We start from the raw sequence: 21,979 nt of genomic DNA, 5'->3' as shown, positions 1-21,979 counted from the left end.
GTTGGCAGCTTTTAGCTCAAGGGGGACAGACAGAAGGAAGGCTCTGGTTTCAGTATAATAAGGAATTTAGGTTGAGGTCAGCAAGAGTCAGCATGGCAAAGAGGTGGTTCAAAATGAAAATAAAAAGATAAAAATTCATTTTCTAGACAATAAAGCTTTAGTACTTACAGCTGTCCTCTTCTTCAGTAATGCATTTCACAACATAACAGGCATAGATGAAGCCCGCCAGCTGAAACAAAATGCAACAGCATTAGATGTAGTGCAAATAGAATCACAGAATCATATAATCAACCAGCTTGGAAGAGACCTCCAAGCTCAGCCAGTCCAACCTAGCACCCAGCCCTAGACAATCAACCAGACCATGGCACTAAGTGCCCCAGCTAGGCTTTGCTTCAACACCTCCAGGCACGGAGACTCCAGCACCTCCCTGGGCAGCCCATTCCAATGCCAATCACTCTCTCTGACAACAACTTCCTCCTAACATCCAGCCTATACTCCCCCAGCACAACTTGAACCTGTGTCCTCTTGTTCTGTTGCTGGGTGCCTGGCAGAAGAGCCCACCCCCACCTGGCTACAGCCTCCCTGCAGGTAGTTGTAGAGAGCAATATGAGCTCTGCCCTGAGCCTCCTCTTCTGCAGGCTGCACATCCCCAGCTCCCTCAGCCTCTTCTCACAGGGCTGTGCTCCAAGCCCCTCACCGGCTTTGTTGCCCTTCTCTGGACACCTTCCAGCACCTCAGCATCTCTCTTGAATGGAGGAGCCCAGAACTGGACATATCTAGCTCTATGGGTGGGACTGGATGTGTTTAGATCTGTGTCTCATGCTGCAGCTGAAAAATTCCTGCCTTGTTCCCTCCCTTCACTTCTATACTCAGAGCACACCCAGAAATCACAAAAGCAACAGGACTTGAAGGAAAAAGACATTGAAGATCAGACTTGATGTGGCTCTGAGCAGCCTGATCTAGCTGAAGGTGTCCCAAGGATAGGACAAGACGACCTTTGAAGGCACCTTCCAACCCAATGCAGTCTGTGAATCTTAACTACATTGTCAGACTCCTATGCTAATGCCTGAAAAGCTAAGAATAGAATAAATGGCTAATATCAGCTATGCCGGAAGTCAAGTATCATGAGTCCTCTGCTAGTCCCTTCACCAAGTTCTGCCATCACCAATAAATCCCACCAGCAGCAACAGAACAAACACTGGAATGGCAGAACATGACACATGTTGCCTTCTTTGCATGGAGGTCTGAAGAGTTTTCCCTACTGATGGCCAATAAACACTATTTCATCCTTTGGCTCATCACTGAACTTTCCAAGGTAGGATGTCAAAAGAATTCAAACTGTTTGATCTCTTTGTAGTGAAAAACTGAACTGTGCTGTCCAAATTCTGTACAGGTCACCTTACAGAGTGCAAATGCAACTGTAGGTTATGGGAATTAGCTTTTCATGTAGATAATGAATATGCCTAAAGGCTCCAGCCGGGACTGAGCTCTGTGTGTGTGGTGAAAAATCAGATGCCTCCATTTGAGTGATATGACCTTAGCTTCTGACAAAGTAATCACTGGGCCAGAGAGTGAAAAAGGGTGAGAACTGACAGAAGACTCTCATGTTATGAATGCTGATTAATGCAAATGTCTCAATTACTTCTTTTGTTCCAGAGCACATCTACAGCCACGTCAATGCCACACTGTGGCTTCTTAGAGCCTTTAATATGTCCCAGACAGGTGAAATCCAAAGAAACCCATGCCTTGTGTCCTCATACCCCAGGATGATCATGCCCAATTTACTTCAGCTTTTACCCAGATACTCCTGGTGCTTGTTTGAGTTTTCTATGCATAAATCCCTTTACACCTGCAAAAGTTAGCTTCTAATATCTGCATGTATGAGGCATCTTGCCTGTACACTGAGGCTAAACTATATAGTAGTTACTCTAACATCCCATGACACCTTCCAAGTAGAGAAGGGAAAACAGGAAGAGCAAGGAAGACCCACGGACTGAAATGAAAATGGATTTAATGAAAGAGGCAAACTGGCATCACTGTGAGCACAAGGTACAAAGGTAGATTCAGCCCAGCAAAGGCACAACACTCACAACATGCAGGAAAGCAGCCCTCAAGAGCAGGAGAGGCAAGATGAAGAACTCTAGCAGGAAACTCCTCTCTCCTCACCAAACCTCCCCTTTATACTGAGTGTGATGCTGATGGTCTGGGATACACCTGCAGCCAACTCCAGTCAGCTCTCCTGGCTGATTCAGAGCTGATAATGGCCTGCAGCCCCTGCCTGGCCTGGGATTCTTGTCCAGCAAAATCAGGACACAGCCAAAGGAGACAAAACCCCCTCCAAAGGCCAGTCTCAAAGCTTTTCTAAAGAGATCAAGACTTGATTTGGAAATCACACTGCAGCAGCTCAGATGTTGCCTGCTAACTGTTTAAATTCCTGTTGGGAGCCCAGAAGCTGCATTACAACTGAAGTAAATCATTAATTTTGTCATTTATTATAAATCTGCTTTGTAGTGCTGCTGGGAAGATTTTACACCTGGGAAGGATGAAATATTCACTGCCGGACACAAAGAGCGAGCCGTACCAAGAACAGTGGCATTCAGCTAATATCAGCATTTCATCTCTCTTTTATTGGATCATTCTTCCCTTTGGTTTCTTGGCTCCAAGACAGAGGGCTAATTTGCTTCACTGACTTATTGCCCTGCATAACCCCATTGACTCCACTGACATTACACAAGGTTTAATTCAGCAGCGTATTAGGCTCAGAAAGGTTGTTCATAAATGATTTGATTCTTGGATGTGAACCTTGGCTTAATAGTTTCTCTGTTCTCTTTTTACAGACCATCAGATTCAAGATAGCTGAATTGCTGCATCTCTCCTAGGCTGCAATGGCAAAACTTTTCTTGTTGAATACTTCACTACCTGCTGAAACACAACGAGTTCACGTGTGATTAACTAAACTTCTCTCACAAAGCACAGCAAACAAACTGTCACAGTCTGTGCTCACAGCTGAGCTTTTAATTGTATTCACTTGCATCCCTTAAATGTCTAGGGAACTCCTTTGATATATAAGTAAATCCTAGAGCATTTTATCAGATGAGTTTGCTGATTAAAAGAGTGCCTTAAAGCCAGAACTTCTTCTGTTCCAAATACAACTGGAAGTTTGTTTCCCAGGAGATAATCAGAGTTCATAAAATAAACTTCTCCTCCTTCCATTTTTACCCAACCCTTTGTTTGGTGCACAGAGTATTTTTGGTTTAATTTGAACTTCACATTAGTGGTTTCTGGGGGATTTTGTTTCCCCTTTTTAACTAAGCAATCACAGGTTCACAGGATGTTAGGGGTTGGAAGGGACCCAAGGAGATCATCGAGCACAACCTCCCTGCCAGAGCAGGACAATCCTATCTAACACAGATCACACAGGAACACATCCAGACAGGCCTTGAAAGTCTCCAGAGCAGGAGACTCCACAACCTCTCTGGGGAGCCTATTCCAGTGCTCTGGGGCCCTTACAGTCAAGAGTTACCCTTGTGTTGAGGCAGAACCTCTTTTGCTGCAATTTACACCCATTGCTCCTTGTCCTATCCCAGGGAGCAGTGAGCAGAGCCTGTCCCCCCACTCCTGACCAGACCTCAGATACTTATAAACATTTATCAAATCCCCTTTTAGTCTTCTCTTCTCCAGACTAAAAAGCCCCAGGTCACTCAGCCTCTCCTTGTAAGCCATGCCCTAATCCTTGTAATCAATATATCAGCTCTGATCCAGTGATAGCCATTCAAGGTTTAATTTCTAATTGCATCATCAGAGAAGGGCTCACACTCGGAGCCAGGGCTCAGATCCACAAGCAGCAGTTTTAACTTTGTGGGTGCTCAGTGACCTGAGCCCATGGTGACTACAGAGATCCCTGGGATGAAGACCAGGAATGTGCTCCTTCCCCAGTGGACTAGGACTTCCTCTGGGAGAGGTATAGCTCATCTAAGCATGTAGCAGAGATTCCTTGGGGAGCAGGTGACTGAAATTGTTAATGAATTCCCACATGGATGAGAAGCTACTACCTTTGTTACAGAGAAAGATGGATTAATTTGACCTATTTTTTTTCTCTCTAAGAAAAAAAAAAACTCCATATTGCAACAGCTCAAAATAATTAAACACATTTCCAAACAAAACACTTCCTGAGCACACTTCTGCTCGTGGAAAAGATGAGAGGAAAAAACTCATCAACTCCAAATGACACAGGTTGGCCACCACACTGCTCAATATATTCCTGGGAAGCCCTCAAACACAGCAGTGCTGAGTGTAGTAAGAGAATTACACAGAGCAGAGTCTTCTTGATTCAGTAGCTCAGAAAGATTTTTGTCTTGTGTGAGACAGGAGGGAATGAGCTCTCAGATATAAACAAGGAGCCTGTCTCAGAATCATAGAATGATAGAATCATAGAATCAACCAGGTTGGAAGAGACCTCCAAGCTCAGCCAGTCCAACCTAGCACCCAGCCCTAGACAGTCAACCAGACCATGGCATTAAGTGCCCCAGACAGGCTTTGCTTCAATATCTCCAGGCACAGCAACTCCACCACCTCCCTGGGCAGCCCAGTCCAATGCCAATCACTCTCTCTGACAACAACTTCCTCCTAACATCCAGCCTAGACCTCCCCTGGCACAACTTGAGACTGTGGCCCCTTCTGTTGCTGGTTGTCTGGCAGAAGAGCTCAACCCCACCTGGCTACAGCCTCCCTTCAGGGAGCTGTAGAGAGCAATGTGGTCTGCCCTGAGCCTCCTCTTCTGCAGGCTGCACACCCCCAGCTCCCTCAGCCTCTCCACACAGGGCTGTGCTCCAGGCCACTCACCAGCTCTGTCGCCCTTCTCAGGACACCTTCCAGTACCATCACAACTGGAGACTGTGTCAGAAAATGAGTGTAACACTAGGGAAGCTATCTTGAAAATTCTCATTGCTTTCTTTTGCAAACTGTGTAACAAAGAAAAGAAGTGCAATGAAGTGAAGATCAGCTCAGGATCCCTAATCCATCCAGGTTAGGTGTCTACATCTGTCCCATTCACACTTTAATGCTGCAGTGTAAGCTGCCAGAGGAGAGCAAACCATTAACAACACTCCTCCTTATTGGTACACAGAGTGGTTGCATGGGCACATGTTTTTATGAAGCTATTTTTTCTTGAAGCTTGAAAAAAGAAATCTGCTTGTTAAAACATCCCTGATATAGCCACAAAGGAACAAATGAACACTCCTCTGTCTAAAAGCCACACACTGCACACCCTTGCACAAGCTCCCTGCATGGCACTTTGGTGGCATCTGATGACCATTCTTTTCTAGAATGTTTAGAAAGATTGTATAAATAAAATCAGCTGGTGGAGAATCTTCTCCAAGGTTCCCAGCTCTATCATTGCTCTGAGATGTCATCTGGGCTGGGTGTTGCTCCCTTCACAGGCTCACAGGATGTTAGGGGTTGGAAGGGACCCAAGGAGATCATCGAGTCCAACCTCCCTGCCAGAGCAGGACAATACTCTCTGACACAGATCACACAGGAACACATCCAGACAGGCCTTGAAAGTCTCCAGAGAAGGAGACTCCACAACCTCTCTGGGAAGCCTGTTCCAGTGCTCTGTGACCCTTACAGTCAAGAAGTTCCCCCTTGTGTTGAGGTGGAACCTCTTTTGATGCAATTTACACCCATTGCTCCTTGTCCTGTCCTAGGGAGTAAGTGAGCAGAACCTGTCGCCCCCGCCGGCCAGTCCTCAGATGACTCCACTACCTCCCTGGGGAGCCTGTTCCAGTGCTCTCTGCTCCTTACAGATCCAACATTTTAATCTTTTTTGGTTTTCACCTGTAAGCATCTTGATAAAAGCTTGACAAAAGGAAGACAAACAAAACCCTAACATAAAGCAACCCTGCAACAGCACTACTGAATATTTGGCAGTGAGAATAATTACAGAATCAAGTGAATGCATCTTGTTGCCATGTAAGGCAAACAGAAAAAGGTAGACTGAATATTCCCTACCCAAGCTGGCATTGTTCTGCTACACCACTAGAGACTCTCAGCAGATCCGGAGTTTTCTGTGAGTGCACTTTCCGACTTGCTGGAAATGTCAAGTGCTGTGATCAAACTTAATCAGAATTGCTATTGATCAAAATCCTGCCTTGTTGTTTTTTTCCCTTCACTTCTTTTATGGAGATGAATGCTTTCATCCACTGAAAATAGCACCAAGTTTGGGAAAAAAAGGCTATTATATGAAACTCCATCATTCCTGGTCAAGGCTCCCATTTTCCCCTCTTTCTAAGTGATCTCTATACAGATAATTGTTAGGAGTTATTTTTATTAAGCCAGACACCTGAAACAAAAGAATGACAGCCAGGAAGGAACAAAACCTGGAAGTGGCTAAGATCTGAGTGGGAGAAGGTGATAAAGCTCAAGATGAAGATGAATGAGTTAAGGGTTATGGAAATAGCAGACAGCCTTGGCTTCACTGACTGAGCATGTTTTATTCTGTAAGTAGACTCTGCCAGAAGAGATGGACTTGGGACTGAAAACCCAACACCTCACTGTGTTTTCCTGTGGAGAGATGTTAGAGCATCTCCTGAGACAACTCAGGCTTGTGTATCTCCTTCACATGACTTAATATTTTTGCAAGGTTCTACAAACATTGTGGTTTTAAGACCTTAGCAACAAAGAGGCTTGTTCAAGCAATAATCATAATTAGGCAGAGGTTAATTTTGGCCCTGGTAGCTTTATATTGCAAAGATGTGATGTTGCAAGTCTAGAGAGCTGCGTTTTAATCACACTTCTTAAGGTTCCAGGGGGCTGCACAGATAAAGCCTTTGTAATGTTGTGCATTCAAGGAACAAACTTTCCTTGCAGTGGATTTTCTGGAGGTTGGAGATATGGATATATATTATGAGCAACCCAAGGACTGCAGAGTTACTACCTAGAAAGCTGCCAGTGTATTGATCTCAGAAAAAAAATCACACTCGTTATTTAGCAGAGACTTTTCTTTCAACATCTGTACAATTAAGTCAGTGTCCTGGGGCTTCCAAAGCTGCCCCCTGCAAAGACCCTTTCAAGCATGATTTCCTTGCCTGCAGCAGTGCCACATCACTGACTGGACATCATTGTAAGAGTTTATTATAAAAGCCAAGCTATGTTGCTTTGCTGAGGTATGCTCTTGTTTATGCTTATACTGAATATAGAATCATAGAATGACAGGGGCTGGAAGGGACCTTGAAAGCTCATCCTGTCCAACCCCCCTGCCAGAGCAGGACCACCAGGCAGTTTTTAAAGGAGACTCCACAACTCCCCCTTGGGCAGCCTGTTCCAGTGTTCTGTCACCCTCACAGGGGAAAAAGTCCTCCTGATGTTTAAATGAAACTTCATGTGCTTCAGCTTCCATCATTGCTCCTTGTGCTGTCATTGGGCATCACCCAGCAGAGCCTGGCTCCAGCCTCCTGGCACTCACCTGCACATCTTTATAACCATTGATGAGGTCACCTCTCAGTCTCCTCCAAACTAAAGACCCCCAGCTCCCTCAGTCTTCCCTTGTATGAGAGAGAACTCAGTCATCCCTCCAGGTTTAACTATCTTTCATCATAAAAGGAGCATTGGTTAACTATTGATATCAGGCCAAATTCCTGCTGGGTTATACAGACTGTGTGACCTTGCAGTCATTCATCTACAGAACCAACTGTCTCTGTGCTGTGTGGAAAGCAGAATTCATTAGTATGGTCAAGTGGGTTTGTTCTGTGCAATAAGATAGTTCCTAAAGAAAAACAATCTTAAATGGCTATGTCCACTGTAATCTGTATTGGGCAACAAGGACAGTTAAAACCAAACCCAGCCCATAATTTCTTAGCCTATATACCTGTCAAATACTTTTTCTTTCCTATCTTAAAGCAAGTTTGAAAAAGAGGAGGCTGAGGGCAGATCTCACTGCTGTCTACAACTACCTGAAGGGATATTGTGGAGAGGCTGCTGCTGGACTCTTCTCACAGGGAACTGAAGACAGAACAAGGGACAAGGGGGAATGGCCTCAAGCTGAGCCTGGGGAGGTTTAGATTGGACATTAGGAAAAGTTTTTCATAGAGACAGTGGTCAGGGACTGAAATGAGCTGCCCAGGGAGGTGGTGGAGTCACCCAACCTGGATGTGTTTAAGGGTGGTTTGGATGTGGTGCTTAGGGCCATGGTTTAAGGTGAATCTTATAGATAAGGGATATTGGTTGGACATAATGATCCTGAGGGGCTTTGCCAACCTGCCTGATTCTGTGATTCTGTGAAAAGCTGCCCCAGAGGTTTTTGATATTTCTTTTTCAGCAGGCAGAGTGAAAACATGAATCTTAAATTCAGATAAATCTGGACACCTTGGCCATGAGAAGTGTGATAAAAATTGCATTTATTTCAACTAATGCATCGTAATCTTTTCTGTATCAGCTGTCTAGAAGGTGCTTAACATAACATCTGTCTTTATTTCCCAGCTGACTATTCAATTTTAGGGAGATTTCCTTTCTGTATGAGGGTTTGAAGATCATGGTGAAGACCTGCTACAAGCATTGTGTTGGAAATGCTGCGGGGAGCTAGAGAGTGGTTCTGACTTGCTGAGGACAGCCCTTCCCTTTGTGTCTTCCCTGGCAAGCTTCTTCACCTGGTGAACTGCAGAGACCTAAGGGGCACTGAGAATCACAGCACTGTGGCTTGTCAGGTGAGACCTGTGAAAACCTTTGGCAAGCAAGAGATAGTTACCTGGTTTGAAGCTGTCTTACAGGCTCTTGGCTTGACCCAATTTTTCTGGACAGTTTAATGAGGCTTTTCTGAAAATCTGACCTAAAACTTCCTCCAAATCTTCCCTGTTGCCAGGTATTTCAGTGTGACTTATGCTTTTGATATCCACATGATATTTGGTGCTCTCCCCTGATTTCCTCTCACAGCTAAGGACTAGAACCTCCTTTAGCCTGCTGCAGACATCAAAGGCAACCCAAAAAAGAGGGGCTAAGAGCTTGTAGGAGATGGAGCGTTTTAGTCTGGAGAAGAGATGACTGAGAGGGGATTTGATAAATGTTCCTAAGTATCTGAGGGCTGCCAGGAGAGGGGGGAGACAGGTTCTGCTCACTTACTCCCTCGGACAGGACAAGGAGCAATGGGTGTAAATTGCAGCAAAAGAGGTTCCACCTCAACACAAGGGGGAACTTCTTGACTGTAAGGTTCCCAGAGCACTGACACAGGCTCTCCAGAGAAGGCTCTGAAGACATTCAAGGCCTGTCTGGATGTGTTCCTGTGTGATCTGTGTTAGATAGGATTGCCCTGCGCTGGCAGGAGGGTTGGACTCGATGATCTCCTTGGGTCCCTTCCAACCTCTAATATCCTGTGAGCCTGTGAAGAGAGCATCCCCCAGCCCAGATGACAGCTCAAAGCAATGATAGAGCTGGGAACCCAGGAGAAGATTCTCCATCAGCTGCATTCAACAAGTACTGAGTGCAGCTCAAGTGCATATTGCTGAGTGCAGTCTGAAGGCATCAGTACTGCAAAAAACCCTGGTAAGAACCAGAGGACTTTTTTTTTTCTTTGAAGTGCTTCCACTGTGCCTTTTGTCACTTGATTTTGGTTAAAGGATCTATTTGGTTACCTATTCTTGTTAATTCCATCCATATTGAGTCTCTGGGAAGTGCTGAATGGCAAAGCCTATTGCTCCGTTTCCAAACCCAACTTGTCACCATTAGAACAGAGCTCTGGCTGTACAGGGGTCAACAGTGTGCAGTGACTGCTGCTCATATCAGAGGCCTTTAGCCATTAGAGCTGGGTAGACTGGGAAAAATCATCCCATTTATTTCTTAAACAAGGTCAGTTGCCTGTGTCCACTTGGCAGCAGCGAAACAACAAAACACAGAATGAAGCTGGAACAGAAAACTTCAAGTAAAAGGCTTTAAAATGTGTTTTCCCTGCTCCTGTTCATAACAGGGATGGATTATTAAATGAAAAGTGTGTGTGTGTGTCTGTATGGGGGCTGTGCTCTGGATGTTTTAGAGTAAGAAAACTTCTGTGGCAAAAAAAATCTTTGGACCTTTTTCCCCTCTTGTCTTCTGGGAATGCTTTGGAATGGTTTAATCATCTGGCTCTGGTATCAGACTGCCTTTGGCAGCAGTAGCTTTTCTTATCATTATGTCTAACTGTGTGACACCTTTTCCAGACAGCTATAGGATTAGGATAAGAAAAATTGGTTCTTTATGCTGCAGATCTAACAAAGCCACAGACTGCTCACAGCCTGCCACATGAATGCCTAGCATTTTAAATTGAACTGCTTTAGAAGGAGCAGTTGATTATTAATGCTGCTTACTCTTTGGAGGGGCAGTAAGAAAGGGACAAAAGCATGTTTGAAGTCTGTGCAGTTTGCATAGGGAAACATATTTTGATGGTGCAAGAGAACTCTGAATTCCTGCTAAACAAACACATATGAGTGCTTCTGCTCTCTGGAAACCCATCCATCCATGCTGAGGAACCCAGATGGTGAGTGAAACTTGACGCTCTGAGTGTGAACACTGGGCCCATGGAGCTGGGAAACAGAAGCACTTGGGAGAGCTGAGCAGAGGATGGGTAAGGGAGGAACATGTTGTTGTGTCTGCCAGCTTCTCAGGACTGTGGCCCATCATGAAAACTGTGTGGAGTGAAAGTGCAGAACAGAAGCACAGGTACTTTGCTCTTCACAGGATCACAGCATGTCAGGGGTTGGAAGGGACCCAAAGGATCATCGAGTCCAACCCCCCTGCCAGAGCAGGACCACACAATCTAGCTCAGGTCACACAGGAGTGCATCCAGACAGGCCTTGAAATTCTCCAGAGAAGGAGACTCCACAACCTCTCTGGGGAGCCTATTCCAGTGCTCTGTGACCCTTACAGTAAAGAAGTTCTTCTCCATCTTTACACAGTAGATTGAGCTAGAGCAGTGCTGTCATAGAATCAACCAGGTTGGAAGAGACCTCCAAGATCATCCAGTCCAACCTAGCACCCAGCCCTAGCCAATCAACTAGACCATGGCACTAAGTGACCCAGCCAGGCTTTTCTTGAACACCTCCAGGCATGGCAACTCCACCACTTTCCTGGGCAGCCCATTCTAATGCCAATCACTCTCTCTGTGAACAACTTCCTCCTAACATCCAGCCTAGACCTCCCCTGGCACAACTTGAGACTGTGTCCCCTTGTTTTGTTCGTGGTTGTCTGGGAGAAGAGACCAACCCCACCTGGCTACAGCCTCCCTTCAGGGAAGGCAAAAGCCAGAATGTTTCATCAGAGGTGAGAGAGACTTTCCAGTAACAGCTGATTCTTTCCCTGTGATGCTGTTTATTTTCACTGTGATGAACTGCTGTTTATTTGAAGGCTCTTATGGTGGTGTTAAGGGCAGGAAGCGTCATGGTACAGGACAGTTTTGGCACTGTGCTAGCATGGTGGTGGTGGTGATGGCATAACAGCCTAGCAATGCTCTGATCAAGTGCCCAGGTGATGCCGGTGTTGACAAGGCAGACCAATGCACAGCCTGGAAAGTGCTCAGCTCAGCTGGAGCAGCTCCTCAGCAGCCTGAAGAGATAAGTTCATTAACTAACAAAAAGAAAACCAACTCAGGTAATCACAGAAAAAACTCTACATGGTGTGATCTAGATGAACAGGGCCTGAAGTGATAAAACCTGACCATGGACTGATCCTTAAAACACAGTACTAGTCATTCAGAAGCCTGGTGGGAACTGTGGACTAAGGGCAGAGGAACAGACAGATCTCTTGACGGTCCCATCAGCAGCAGAGCTGCCAGGAAGGTGACTAAGTCAAGGAGGAGGCTTTGCCTGTGCTTTCATGCAGACGATGGGAAGCTGGGATATCTGCCAGGATAGCCTCTCTCTCTCTGGAAGTGCACCTGAAGAACATGAGGAAGAAGGAACTTATCTTAATAGCTCCCTCAGGCTACATGCTCTGGAGTAAGGAAGGAGGATGATGTCAGTGAAAATACAAAGCAGTCTGCATGGGGTGCTCCACATCATTGCATCTCCCTGGTATCCACATGTCTAGCTAATGCACTGCTTAGCACAAACACTTGGCTCTAGATGCACAATACAACGGCATCAAGTGTCAGGGGGGTTTCAAGGTCAATAAAACCTCTTCCTGTGGCATCTAACGTTTAAAGTGACTGAACTCAGCTCACGTTTCGATGCTATTTTCCCTCTCAGCATTAGCCTACTGCAGGCTATTTCCACCTTTGTAATCTATAATAAAAGATATGTTTCAGTGCTACCTTTTCCATTCAGCAAAATCAGCTAAGCAGGCTTCAGGAAGGCAAATGCTCAAGTGCTTTGTGAAACCTTTCCTGCAAAAGGAGAACCACTGGAGAGTTTAAAGGAATATCACACCATGCAGCTTAAGCTGGCACAAAGAGAGATTACCCTCCAGAGCCTCCAAGCAGAAGGACAGTTTCAATTCCATGACCAAAGGCACCTTTCCCCTCACTGAAGGGCAGGGGATGATTCTTTTGTCAACTCAGCATGAAAAATAGCCATCTCCTTGGAAGTAACCTGATGGCAAAGGTCCCAGTCAGTGCCTGGGTGGCTGAACACATAGGAATAAATCCTGCACTATGTGTGCCCAGAGAGACTTGATCCTTTCAGCTGAAGATTCCAGTAACCTGGTATCAGAGGAGGAGGCATTTGGGGAGAATGACGAGCTGTAAAGAGGGACCATTCTCGGAAAGGCCACGTCCTCACTGCAGAGAGTGAAGTGGGTGAGTTATATCTGAGAGTTTATGAACCTTGTTAATATAATGCAGTGCCTGGGAGCATGCCAGCCATGGTGATCAAGGAAGTCGAAATGAGACCTCTGCCATCGACAGCCAGCAGATGCCCATTTAAAATGAAATGCTTCATCTGAGCTGGGCATGTCTCTCGTTATCCTCTAAAGCAGTGCTGGCCAGCTGGAAGCTCTGAAGCTCTGTGTGCCTCTCAGTAGCCAGCACACATCTCTTCCCTAGGTCTCAGGAAGAGGCTATTTAACATGCTGACGTGGAAGCTGCACTGGTAGGAAGAGCACAAGCAACAGCAATACTCTGACATGTTAGTCTTGATGAAAAATGTGAGGTTTGTGGGTTTTTTAACCCATGTGTAGTGAAGGCTGCAGCTATGTCACCTGTTCCAGGCAAAGGTTACTCAGGGCAATCCACCTTGCAGCATATTGGATGCCTTGGCCCCTGCAGGAGAGGTGAGCAGAATCTTCTGCACCAGTAGAGAAGGGCAATCACCACCCAGCCTCCACACTGGCATTGGACTGCATGAAGTGAGAGGAAAGGCTGCTTTCCTTCTGCTTCGGTGGCAGCAAACACAGTAGCACCATGCTGGTACAGCAGCTGTGTCCCTTTGTCCCTGAAAATGCTCTGTCTTTCTCCCTGCCTCCAGAAGCTCACAACAATGTGATGCAGAGCCTCAGTACTCCCTAACAGAAGCTTCAAAACAGTGCAACCAGGTTGGCTGTTTTCTTTGTTTGGGTGTGTTGGTTTTTTCCTCTTACAAAACCTGTACAATGGAGGTAACAGTGCCTGTTCTACCAGGGCACTGTAAACTTCCACTCATCACTAGGACTTCTGCTTTGACATTTTGGATGGAGAGCATGAAAAGTGTTACAGCTATGTGTTCTACTCTACATTGCCATGAACCCATTATTTCAGAGTAATATGGAAGGAATAACAGGGAAATAACAGGAAAGGCCAATGGCATCCTGGCCTGGATCAGGAACAGTGTGGCCGGTAGGACAAGGGAGGTTCTTCTGCCCCTGTACTCAGCACTGCTTAGGCCACATCTTGAGTGCTGTGTCCAGTTCTGGGCTCCTCAATTCAAGAGAGATGCTGAGGTGCTGGAAGGTGTCCAGAGAAGGGCAGTAAGGCTGCTGAGAGGCCTGGAGCACAGCCCTGTGAGGAGAGGGTGAGGGAGCTGGGGGTGTGCAGCCTGCAGAAGAGGAGGCTCAGGGCAGAGCTCATTGCTGTCTACAGCTACCTGAAGGGAGGCTGTAGCCAGGTGGGGTTGGGCTCTTCTGCTAGGCAGGCAACAACAGAACAAGGGGACACAGTCTCAAACTGTGCCAGGGGAGATCTAGGCTGGATGTTAGGAGGAAGTTGTTGGCAGAGAGAGTGATTGGCATTGGAATGGGCTGCCAAGGGAGGTGGTGGAGTCGCTGTCCCTAGAGGTGTTGAAGCCAAGCCTGGCTGGGGCACTTAGTGCCATGGTCTGGTTGATTGTCTAGGGCTGGGTGCTAGGTTGGACTGGGTGAGCTTGGAGGTCTTTTCCAATCTGGTTGACTCTATGAGTCTGTGAAATACCACATGATTTATTTCTGAAGCCACTCTACTTTACAGAACAGACAAAACTAGCTGCCTTCACCAACTGGCCACTCTCAGCATCCTCATCTTTTCTTCTGCCATTTTGTATGCAACATCTGGGGAGCACCATGAGCCATGTCTTTTTGCTTAACTTGTGAAGGTAACTAATAACTCCTTTTTTTTTAAACTATCAACCAGCCTGAACCTTACCTTAATCATTGGATATATAATATGACCAATAAATATAGGTCTTAGATAGTTTGGCATTGCCAGGTAAATACAGAAATAATGCTGTGTTAGGAGGAGTGAAGACAGAAACTAACAAACACTGTGTGGAAAACACTTTAAGCTAGCAAACAGCCCTTAGCATCTCATTTGGACTTCTGCTTTCCACAGGGACAAGGTTGCCAGAGATGATAATTAAAGCAAAAAAATATGTATGCCCTGCTGTTACAAATCACTGTGAAAAATGATTGCTCCTAGAGGCCATCTCTGTGCAGGAAACCAGCAACCCATTTGACCAAATGACTCTAGGATCTAGACAGGAAGCTTAGCAACTTCCTCCACACTTAGGTAAGAGACAAAAATATGGACAAATGTTTTCTGTAAAGTAAAGCTGACATAGAAACCCCATTTTGAAACTGGCCAAGGAGCTTAGGAGCTCATTAATAACTTTTAGATGGAGCTTCTGAAAGGAGGTGGAAGCTAGGTGGGTGTGGGTGACAGGATGAGAAGGAATGGCCTCAAGTTACACCAGGGGAGGTTTAGTTTGGGTGTTAAGAAACACTTACTGAAAGAGTGGTGAAATATGGAAAGTATTTGTGAAGGGAAGTAATCCCACAGATGGGGAAAAACAGAGCACTCTGCTTCAGAGGAAAGGCAGGAGGGAAACTTGCAGGGAGAGTGAAGTGTTTGCAATTAGTATCTCGCTCGCTCAGGTACAGTGGAGTACAATTACCTTCAGCTCTATTATGATTTCTTTCACTATTTTCTTCTTGACTAAATTAAGTCCAATTTTCACATTCAGTAATATGTAGCATGGTGCATATTACACCATTATTACACCTAATTCAATAGACATGTCATTTACATTGCTATTTATATAAGTGCTGCATTAAATCTAAAGAATCCCAGGAGAGGAGTAACCAGCTTATGGCAAACTTCAGCCTAATATTTAGTATGGAATTCACAGCAGCACAAAGGCTCAGAGTGGAGGGGGTTGAAAGCAGCTTCTGAGGATCTAGTCCAAGTCACCTACTAAAGCAGGTTCACTTAGATCAGGCTGCACAGGAAAGTGTCCAGGCAGGTTGGCAAAGTGTCCAGAGAAGGAGACTTCACAATCCCTCTGGGCAGCCTGGTTCAAGGCTCTAACACCTTCAATATAAAGATTTTTTTTCCTTCAGCTCAAGTGAAACCTCCTGTTTGTACCCACTGACCCTTGTCCTGTTACTGGGCACCTCTGAAAAACTCCAGCCCTGTCCCCACCCTTTAGACATTCATAAGCATTGAAAAGATCCCCTCTCAGGCCTCTCTTCCCCAGGCTAAATAGAATCACAGAATCATAGAATCAAACAGGTTGGAAGAGACCTCCAAGCTCAGCCTTAGGCCAACCTAGCACCCAGCCCTACACAATCAACCAGACCATGGCACTAAGTGCCACAGCCAGGCTTGGCTTCAACACCTCCAGGGACAGCGACTCCAACACCTCCCTTGGCAGCCCATTCCAATGCCAATCACTCTCTCTGCCAACAACTTCCTCCTAACATCCAGCCTAGACCTCCCCTGGCACAGCTTGAGATTGTGGCCCCTTCTTCTGTTGTTGTTTGCCTGGCAGAAGAGCCCAACCCCACCTGGCTACAGCCTCCCTTTAGGTAGCTGTAGACAGCAATGAGGTCTGCCCTGAGCCTTCTCTTCTGCAGGCTGCACACCCCCATCTCCCTCAGCCTCTTCTCACAGGGCTGTGCTCCAGGCCTCTCAGCAGCTTTGTTGCCCTTCTCTGGACATGTTCCAATATCTCAACATCTCTCTTGAACTGAGGACCCGCAGGTCTCTCAGCCTCTCCTTGTCAGAGAGCTGTTCCACTCCCCTCTGCATCTTTGTAGCCTCCCTTGGATTCTGCCCAGTAGTTCCCTGCCTCTCCCTGTCCCTGTGGAGCCCAGAACTGAGCACAGTACTCCAGGTGCAGCTCACTGAGGTAGAGTGCAAATACAACGCAGGCAGGTACACCTCAAAAGCTTTAACCAGGAATTGCACCTGAGCCTCTAGAAAGGAAGAAAGTAGTATCTTAAAACATAGCCCTGAAACAAAAGGCAGAGAATTAAAGAAAGTAAAGAGCACCTGGGAGTATGGCAAAGAGGAGAGTGAGGGAACAGCCTATCTTGATGCTTTCTTTCACTTCTTCCTTGTCTTTAATTTGTCTTGGTTTATTTTTTTCTCCTGGAGCATAACATTTCAGATTGCTCTGTTCCACAGAGGGCTGTGGCTTCGTATGAAGTGTGCAGAGGGACAAAAACTCACAATCAGCATTGTAGTGTTGGCAGGAGGTTGCCTGAGGCAAACACAGCTCCTCTCTGCCCATCACCACAGAACCACAGCACAAGACACTTGCTCTTCTGAAAATGATCAGGTGCAGAGGCTGAAGGCTACGAGTACACATCAGTGCTGCAGCCCTCCCTCATCAGCAAGTAGCCCTCATGAATTGGATGAAAAGAAGTGAACTGTAGAGCCAGCAACGACAGGAAGCTACACAGTGACATAAATCAAATGTTTTACAGAATAGGGCCACACTAATGAGGCAGAGGCACCACACTGCCTAAAGAACTGCAAACATTTTATGTCCATAAAATAGAGCACATCCCTGGGACCTGGGTAATTAACCATGCAGGGAAAGGTATTCTGGCTGAGGCTGCCTTGCCAAACAGGAAAGGCCAAGGGCCAGTCTCTGGCTTCAGGTCCAGGATGTGTACACTGCTGTCAGCAGCACAGAATCACACAGAACCACAGAATGGTGAGGACTGGAATTGACCTCTGGAGATACTTAGTCCAACACCCCTGCTAAAGCAGGTTCTCCTAAATCAGGTTGCACAGGAATGAGTCCAGTGGGTTTTCAACGTCTGCAGAGGAGACTTCACAACCCCTCTGGGCAGCCTGGTCCAGGGCTCTATCACCTTCAGCATACAGATTTTTTTTCCTTCAGTTCAAGTGAAACCTCCTGTGCTCTACTGTGTGCCTGCATCCCCTTGTCCAGACACCAGGCAGCACCAAAAAGAGCCCACAGCCTCAAGACCTCTATCCTTTCATTGCATTGCCAGAAATCAGACCACACAGAATGCTGCAGCAACTTCTGAAGCCACATTGGAGATCTGAATTAAATACAGTAAAACCTGCCAGTAGAAGATGGTCTGCATATAGCACCACTTGTCCAGCTCTTGATCAGAACAGAGGAATCCAACTGTCTTTCCCCATATGCCTTCAAGCCAACAAAAATAATCGATTCTAATCAATTTCCTTTTTTTCCCCTCCTCCACACAAGCCAAGTTATTAATGACAAGGTTGTAGCAGGGCAGCAGGTAACTTATTACCTTGTTTTCCAAGTGGAGAATGGTGAGATCAAGTGGTTTGCCAGGAGGTCACACTCTGAGCAGAATTTGAGAGCACAGGTGCTAATTCTGACTCAGAGACTGAATTTCTGTGTATTTTCAAACACAAATAGCAATTCTCTATCAGCAGAACTGGAACTCGTTAGTACCTGGCCCTCAGCCACTATTTAACTCCTCAGACCTGAAGAAAAAGAAGGTTTTCTTGGGGGAAATTTGGAATATTTTAGAAAGGCTTGGGCAGTTAAGCCTGGATGCATTCCTGTGGGATCTGGCATAGGTGATCCTGCTCTGCCTGGGCGATCTTTTGAGGTCCCTTCCAGCTCCTGACATCCTGTGATCAACTGGCTGAGGGTTTTCCACCACACACATGCCCACCTGAATTGGCAGCAGCTCTTTCTCATTCACGTTGGAGCTTCATGCACTCACTATTACCTGAGCTTTCCCCAGGGTACACGCAGCTCTGCTGATAGCATCAGATGGCTGAGGCTACTGTCATCACACCCTCTAACACTCTGTATTCACTGTGTCCTCTAATAGGCATTTCCAGGCACAAAGAGAACAAAAAATCAAGTCACTTCTCTGGCCTGTTGACAACTGCCTTCATACAGTCCCCGTTCTTCCCACATTCTGATGTTATTTCTTGATAAATCTTTTATCTCCCAGGCATTTCTTCCTCTTTTTTCTCCTCTTAAAGACTTTATATTAGACATGTGCCAAAAGGAGAGCATTTTAAAAACACTTATTTTAAAAACACCTACAGAGCAGTCTGCACACAGAAATTCTTCTTCCACCTTATCTCAAAGCATCACAAGTTTGTGGTTTGGTTCTTTTTTTTTTTTTTCCTGGCAGTCTTGCACGTTTTGGTTTCTCCCTTATTTTGTGCTAAGCTGTTCTTTGATAAGGTTCAGCTGGGAAATTCATTTCTCCTAGGACCCAATCAGGTTTTTACATCAATTAGGCTAATTGACAGAGGGTTTAACACATTTCTTAATTATGACTGCAAATATGTTCCTGGAAGAAACCCCAAAGCACAGGAGTGAAAAAAAAAAGAAAAAAAGAAAAGAGAGACAAACCTCTTTTCTAGTAAAGTAATGTTGGAAAGACTTTAGAGGTAAAACACCAGGAAGGAAGTTTAGTAATGGGTAAGTATCTGGTTCTTAGCCAGAAAGTCTATGTCACACCAAAATCATAGAATCAGAACTGTCAGGGTTGGAAGGGACCACAAGGATCAGCCAGTTCCAATCCCCCTGCCATGGGCAGGGACACCTCACACTAGATCAGGCTGCCCACAGCCTCATCCAGCCTGGCCTTAAACACCTCCAGGGATGAGGCTTCCACCACCTCCCTAGGCAACTCATTCCAGAGTCTTACCACCCTCATGGTGAAGAACTTCTTCCTAACATCCAGTCTAAATCTCCTCTTTTCCAGTTTAAAGCCAATGCCCCTTGCACTGTTACTATTACTAGGATCATGAAAATGTAAATAATCATGGAGCAGAAGAAAGAGTAAATATATATATATACATGTACACACAAATACATATTTTATATATATTTTAAAAGTTATATTTATATATGTGTACATATATTTTAAAAGTTATATTTTATATATGTATATCTATTTAAAATACATATTTTCATATATATGTATAGGTATGCATATAGATATATATATATGGGGCCTGGTGGAAAACAAGTTACCCATGGCACAACAATGTGCCCTGGTGGCCAAGAAGGCCAATGGGATCCTGAGGTGTATTAGGAGGAGTGTGTCCAGCAGATCAAGGGAGGTTCTCCTCCCCTCTACTTTGTCCTCATCTTGAATACTCTGTTCAGTTTTGGGCTCTCCAATTGAAGAGGGACAGGGATCTGCTGGAGAGGGTTCAGCAGAGTGGTACAAGGATGGTTAGGGGACTGGAGGGCATGGCTTATGAGGAGAAGCTGAGGAACCTGGGGATGTTTAGTCTGGAGAAGAGAAGACTGAGAGGGGATTTAATCTGATCAATGTTTCTAAATATCTGAGGGCTGGGAGTCAGGAGGGGTAGACAGGATCTGCTCACTGCTCCCTGGGATAGGACAAGGAGCAATGGGTGTAAATTGCAGCAAAAGAGATTCCACCTCAACACAAGGGGAAACTTCATTACTGTAAGGGTCCCAGAGCACTGGCACAGGCTCCCCAGAGAGGCTGTGGGGTCTCCTTCTCTGGAGACTTTCAAGACCTGTCTGGATGTGTTCCTCTGTGATTTGTGTTAGACAGTATTGTCCTGCTCTGGCAGGTGGGTTGGACTCGATGATCTCCTTGGGTCCCTTCCAATTCCTGACATCCTGTGATCCTGTATATATATGTATATATATATATATGCATGTGTGTGTGCCTCTCTCTCTATATATATATAGACACACACACATATATATATACACACACACATATATATATATAGACACATACATGCATATATATACATATATATAGAGAGAGACAGACACATGCATATATATATACATATAGATATAATTAAATATATAAGATATATATGAAAGGTAGAAATACTCAGCTAGCCACCAAACTACCAAGAAAAACCAATCCAACCCAAAATCTCCAGTCCTCAAATGACCTGTTAGGTTTTGCTCTGATTTTATAACAGGACACCTGAAATAATTGGTACTTTTTCATATTAGCTATCTTAATTTTTATTTTCACTTAGATTAATTAACTTCATTAAGGTAAATCCTATAAATCAGCTAAAGATTGATCTTAAGGGAGAGTTTATGTTATAACACAATACTCTATGTTAAAATAAATTCATAGAACCATAGAATGTTACGGATTGGAAGGCAGCTCCAGAGATCATCGAGTCCAGCCCCTCTGTAAAGCAGGACCACATAGGGCAGGTCACACAGGAATGTGTCCAGGCAGGTTCTGAAGACCTCTAGAGGAGACTCTACTGCCTCTCTGGGCAGCTTGTTCCTGTGCTCCATCACCCTCTCAGTAAAAAAGTATTTCCTCATGTTGAGATGGAATTTCCTGTGATTGAGTGTATGTCCATTGCCCCTTGTCCTATCACTGGCTATGACTGAAAAGAGGTTAGTTTCATCCTCCTGATGGACACCCTTCAGATGTTTGTAGATACTGATAAGGTTCCTTCTCTGCCTTCTCTTCTCCTGGCTAAGCAGACCCAGGTCTTACAGTCTTTCCCTTCCAGTCATCTTCGTAATGCTCTGTTGAACTCTTCCCTGTAGCTACTTGTCCCTCTTGAACTGAGGAGCCCAGAACTGGACACAATATTCCAGATGTGGTCTAGGGCTGAGGAGGAGAACCTTTATTTCCTGTTTTAGGTTCCAGTCTTTCCTATTAATCTTAAGGGAGAGTTTATAAGACAATGCTGCATATTAAACTATAATTCTTTACTTCCTGTTTTAGGTTCCAGTCTTTCCTATTAATCTTGAGTGAAAGTTTATGTTATAAGACAATACTGCATGTTAAACTATAATTCTTTATTTTCTATTTTAGGTTCTAATATTTCATATTAATCTTAAGGGAGAGTTTATGTTATAACAGAATATGTATGTTAAGCTATAATTCTTTATTTCCTGTTCAAGGTTCCAGTCTTTTCTATTAATCTTAAGTGAAAGTTTATGTTATAACACTATATTGTATGTTAAGCTATTTTTCCTTCCTAGTCTTTCCTATTAATCTTAAGGGAGAATTTATGTTCTAACAGAGTATGTATGTTAAGCTATAACCCTTTATTTCCTGTTTTAGGTTCCAGTCTTTCCTATTAATCTTAAATGAAAGTTTATGTTATAACACAATACTGTATGTTAAAATACAATTCTTTATTTCCTGGTTTAGGTTCTACTCTTTCCTAGTAATCTTAAGGGACAGCTTATGTTCTAACACAATACTGTATGTTAAGCTATAATTCTTTATTTCCTGTTTTCCTTCCCAGTCTTTCCTATTAATCATAAGAGAGAATTTATGTTATAAGACAATGCTGCATATTAAACTGTAATTTCCTGGTTTAGCTTCCAGTCATTCTTATTAA

General features: G+C 44.8%; 1 protein-coding gene across 4 annotated transcripts in view; it reads right to left on the bottom strand.

The window, feature by feature from the left end:
- NKAIN2 (sodium/potassium transporting ATPase interacting 2) overlaps positions 1 to 21,979 on the bottom strand; it is a 621,679-nt gene that overhangs the window by 26,440 nt on the left and 573,260 nt on the right. For all 4 annotated transcript variants that reach the window (XR_010308140.1, XR_010308142.1, XR_010308141.1 and 1 more), the window contains one exon: positions 169 to 229. Coding sequence is in view for 1 of the 4 variants with exons in the window: in XM_064170099.1 (XP_064026169.1) it covers positions 169 to 229 (61 nt within the window). In the remaining 3 variants the exon portion in view is untranslated. The remainder of the gene's footprint in view (positions 1 to 168; positions 230 to 21,979) is intronic.

The sequence above is a fragment of the Pogoniulus pusillus genome, chromosome 33 (assembly GCF_015220805.1).
Source record: "Pogoniulus pusillus isolate bPogPus1 chromosome 33, bPogPus1.pri, whole genome shotgun sequence".
Lineage (NCBI taxonomy): Eukaryota > Metazoa > Chordata > Aves > Piciformes > Lybiidae > Pogoniulus > Pogoniulus pusillus.
This window is presented reverse-complemented; position numbering and strand designations above follow the sequence as displayed.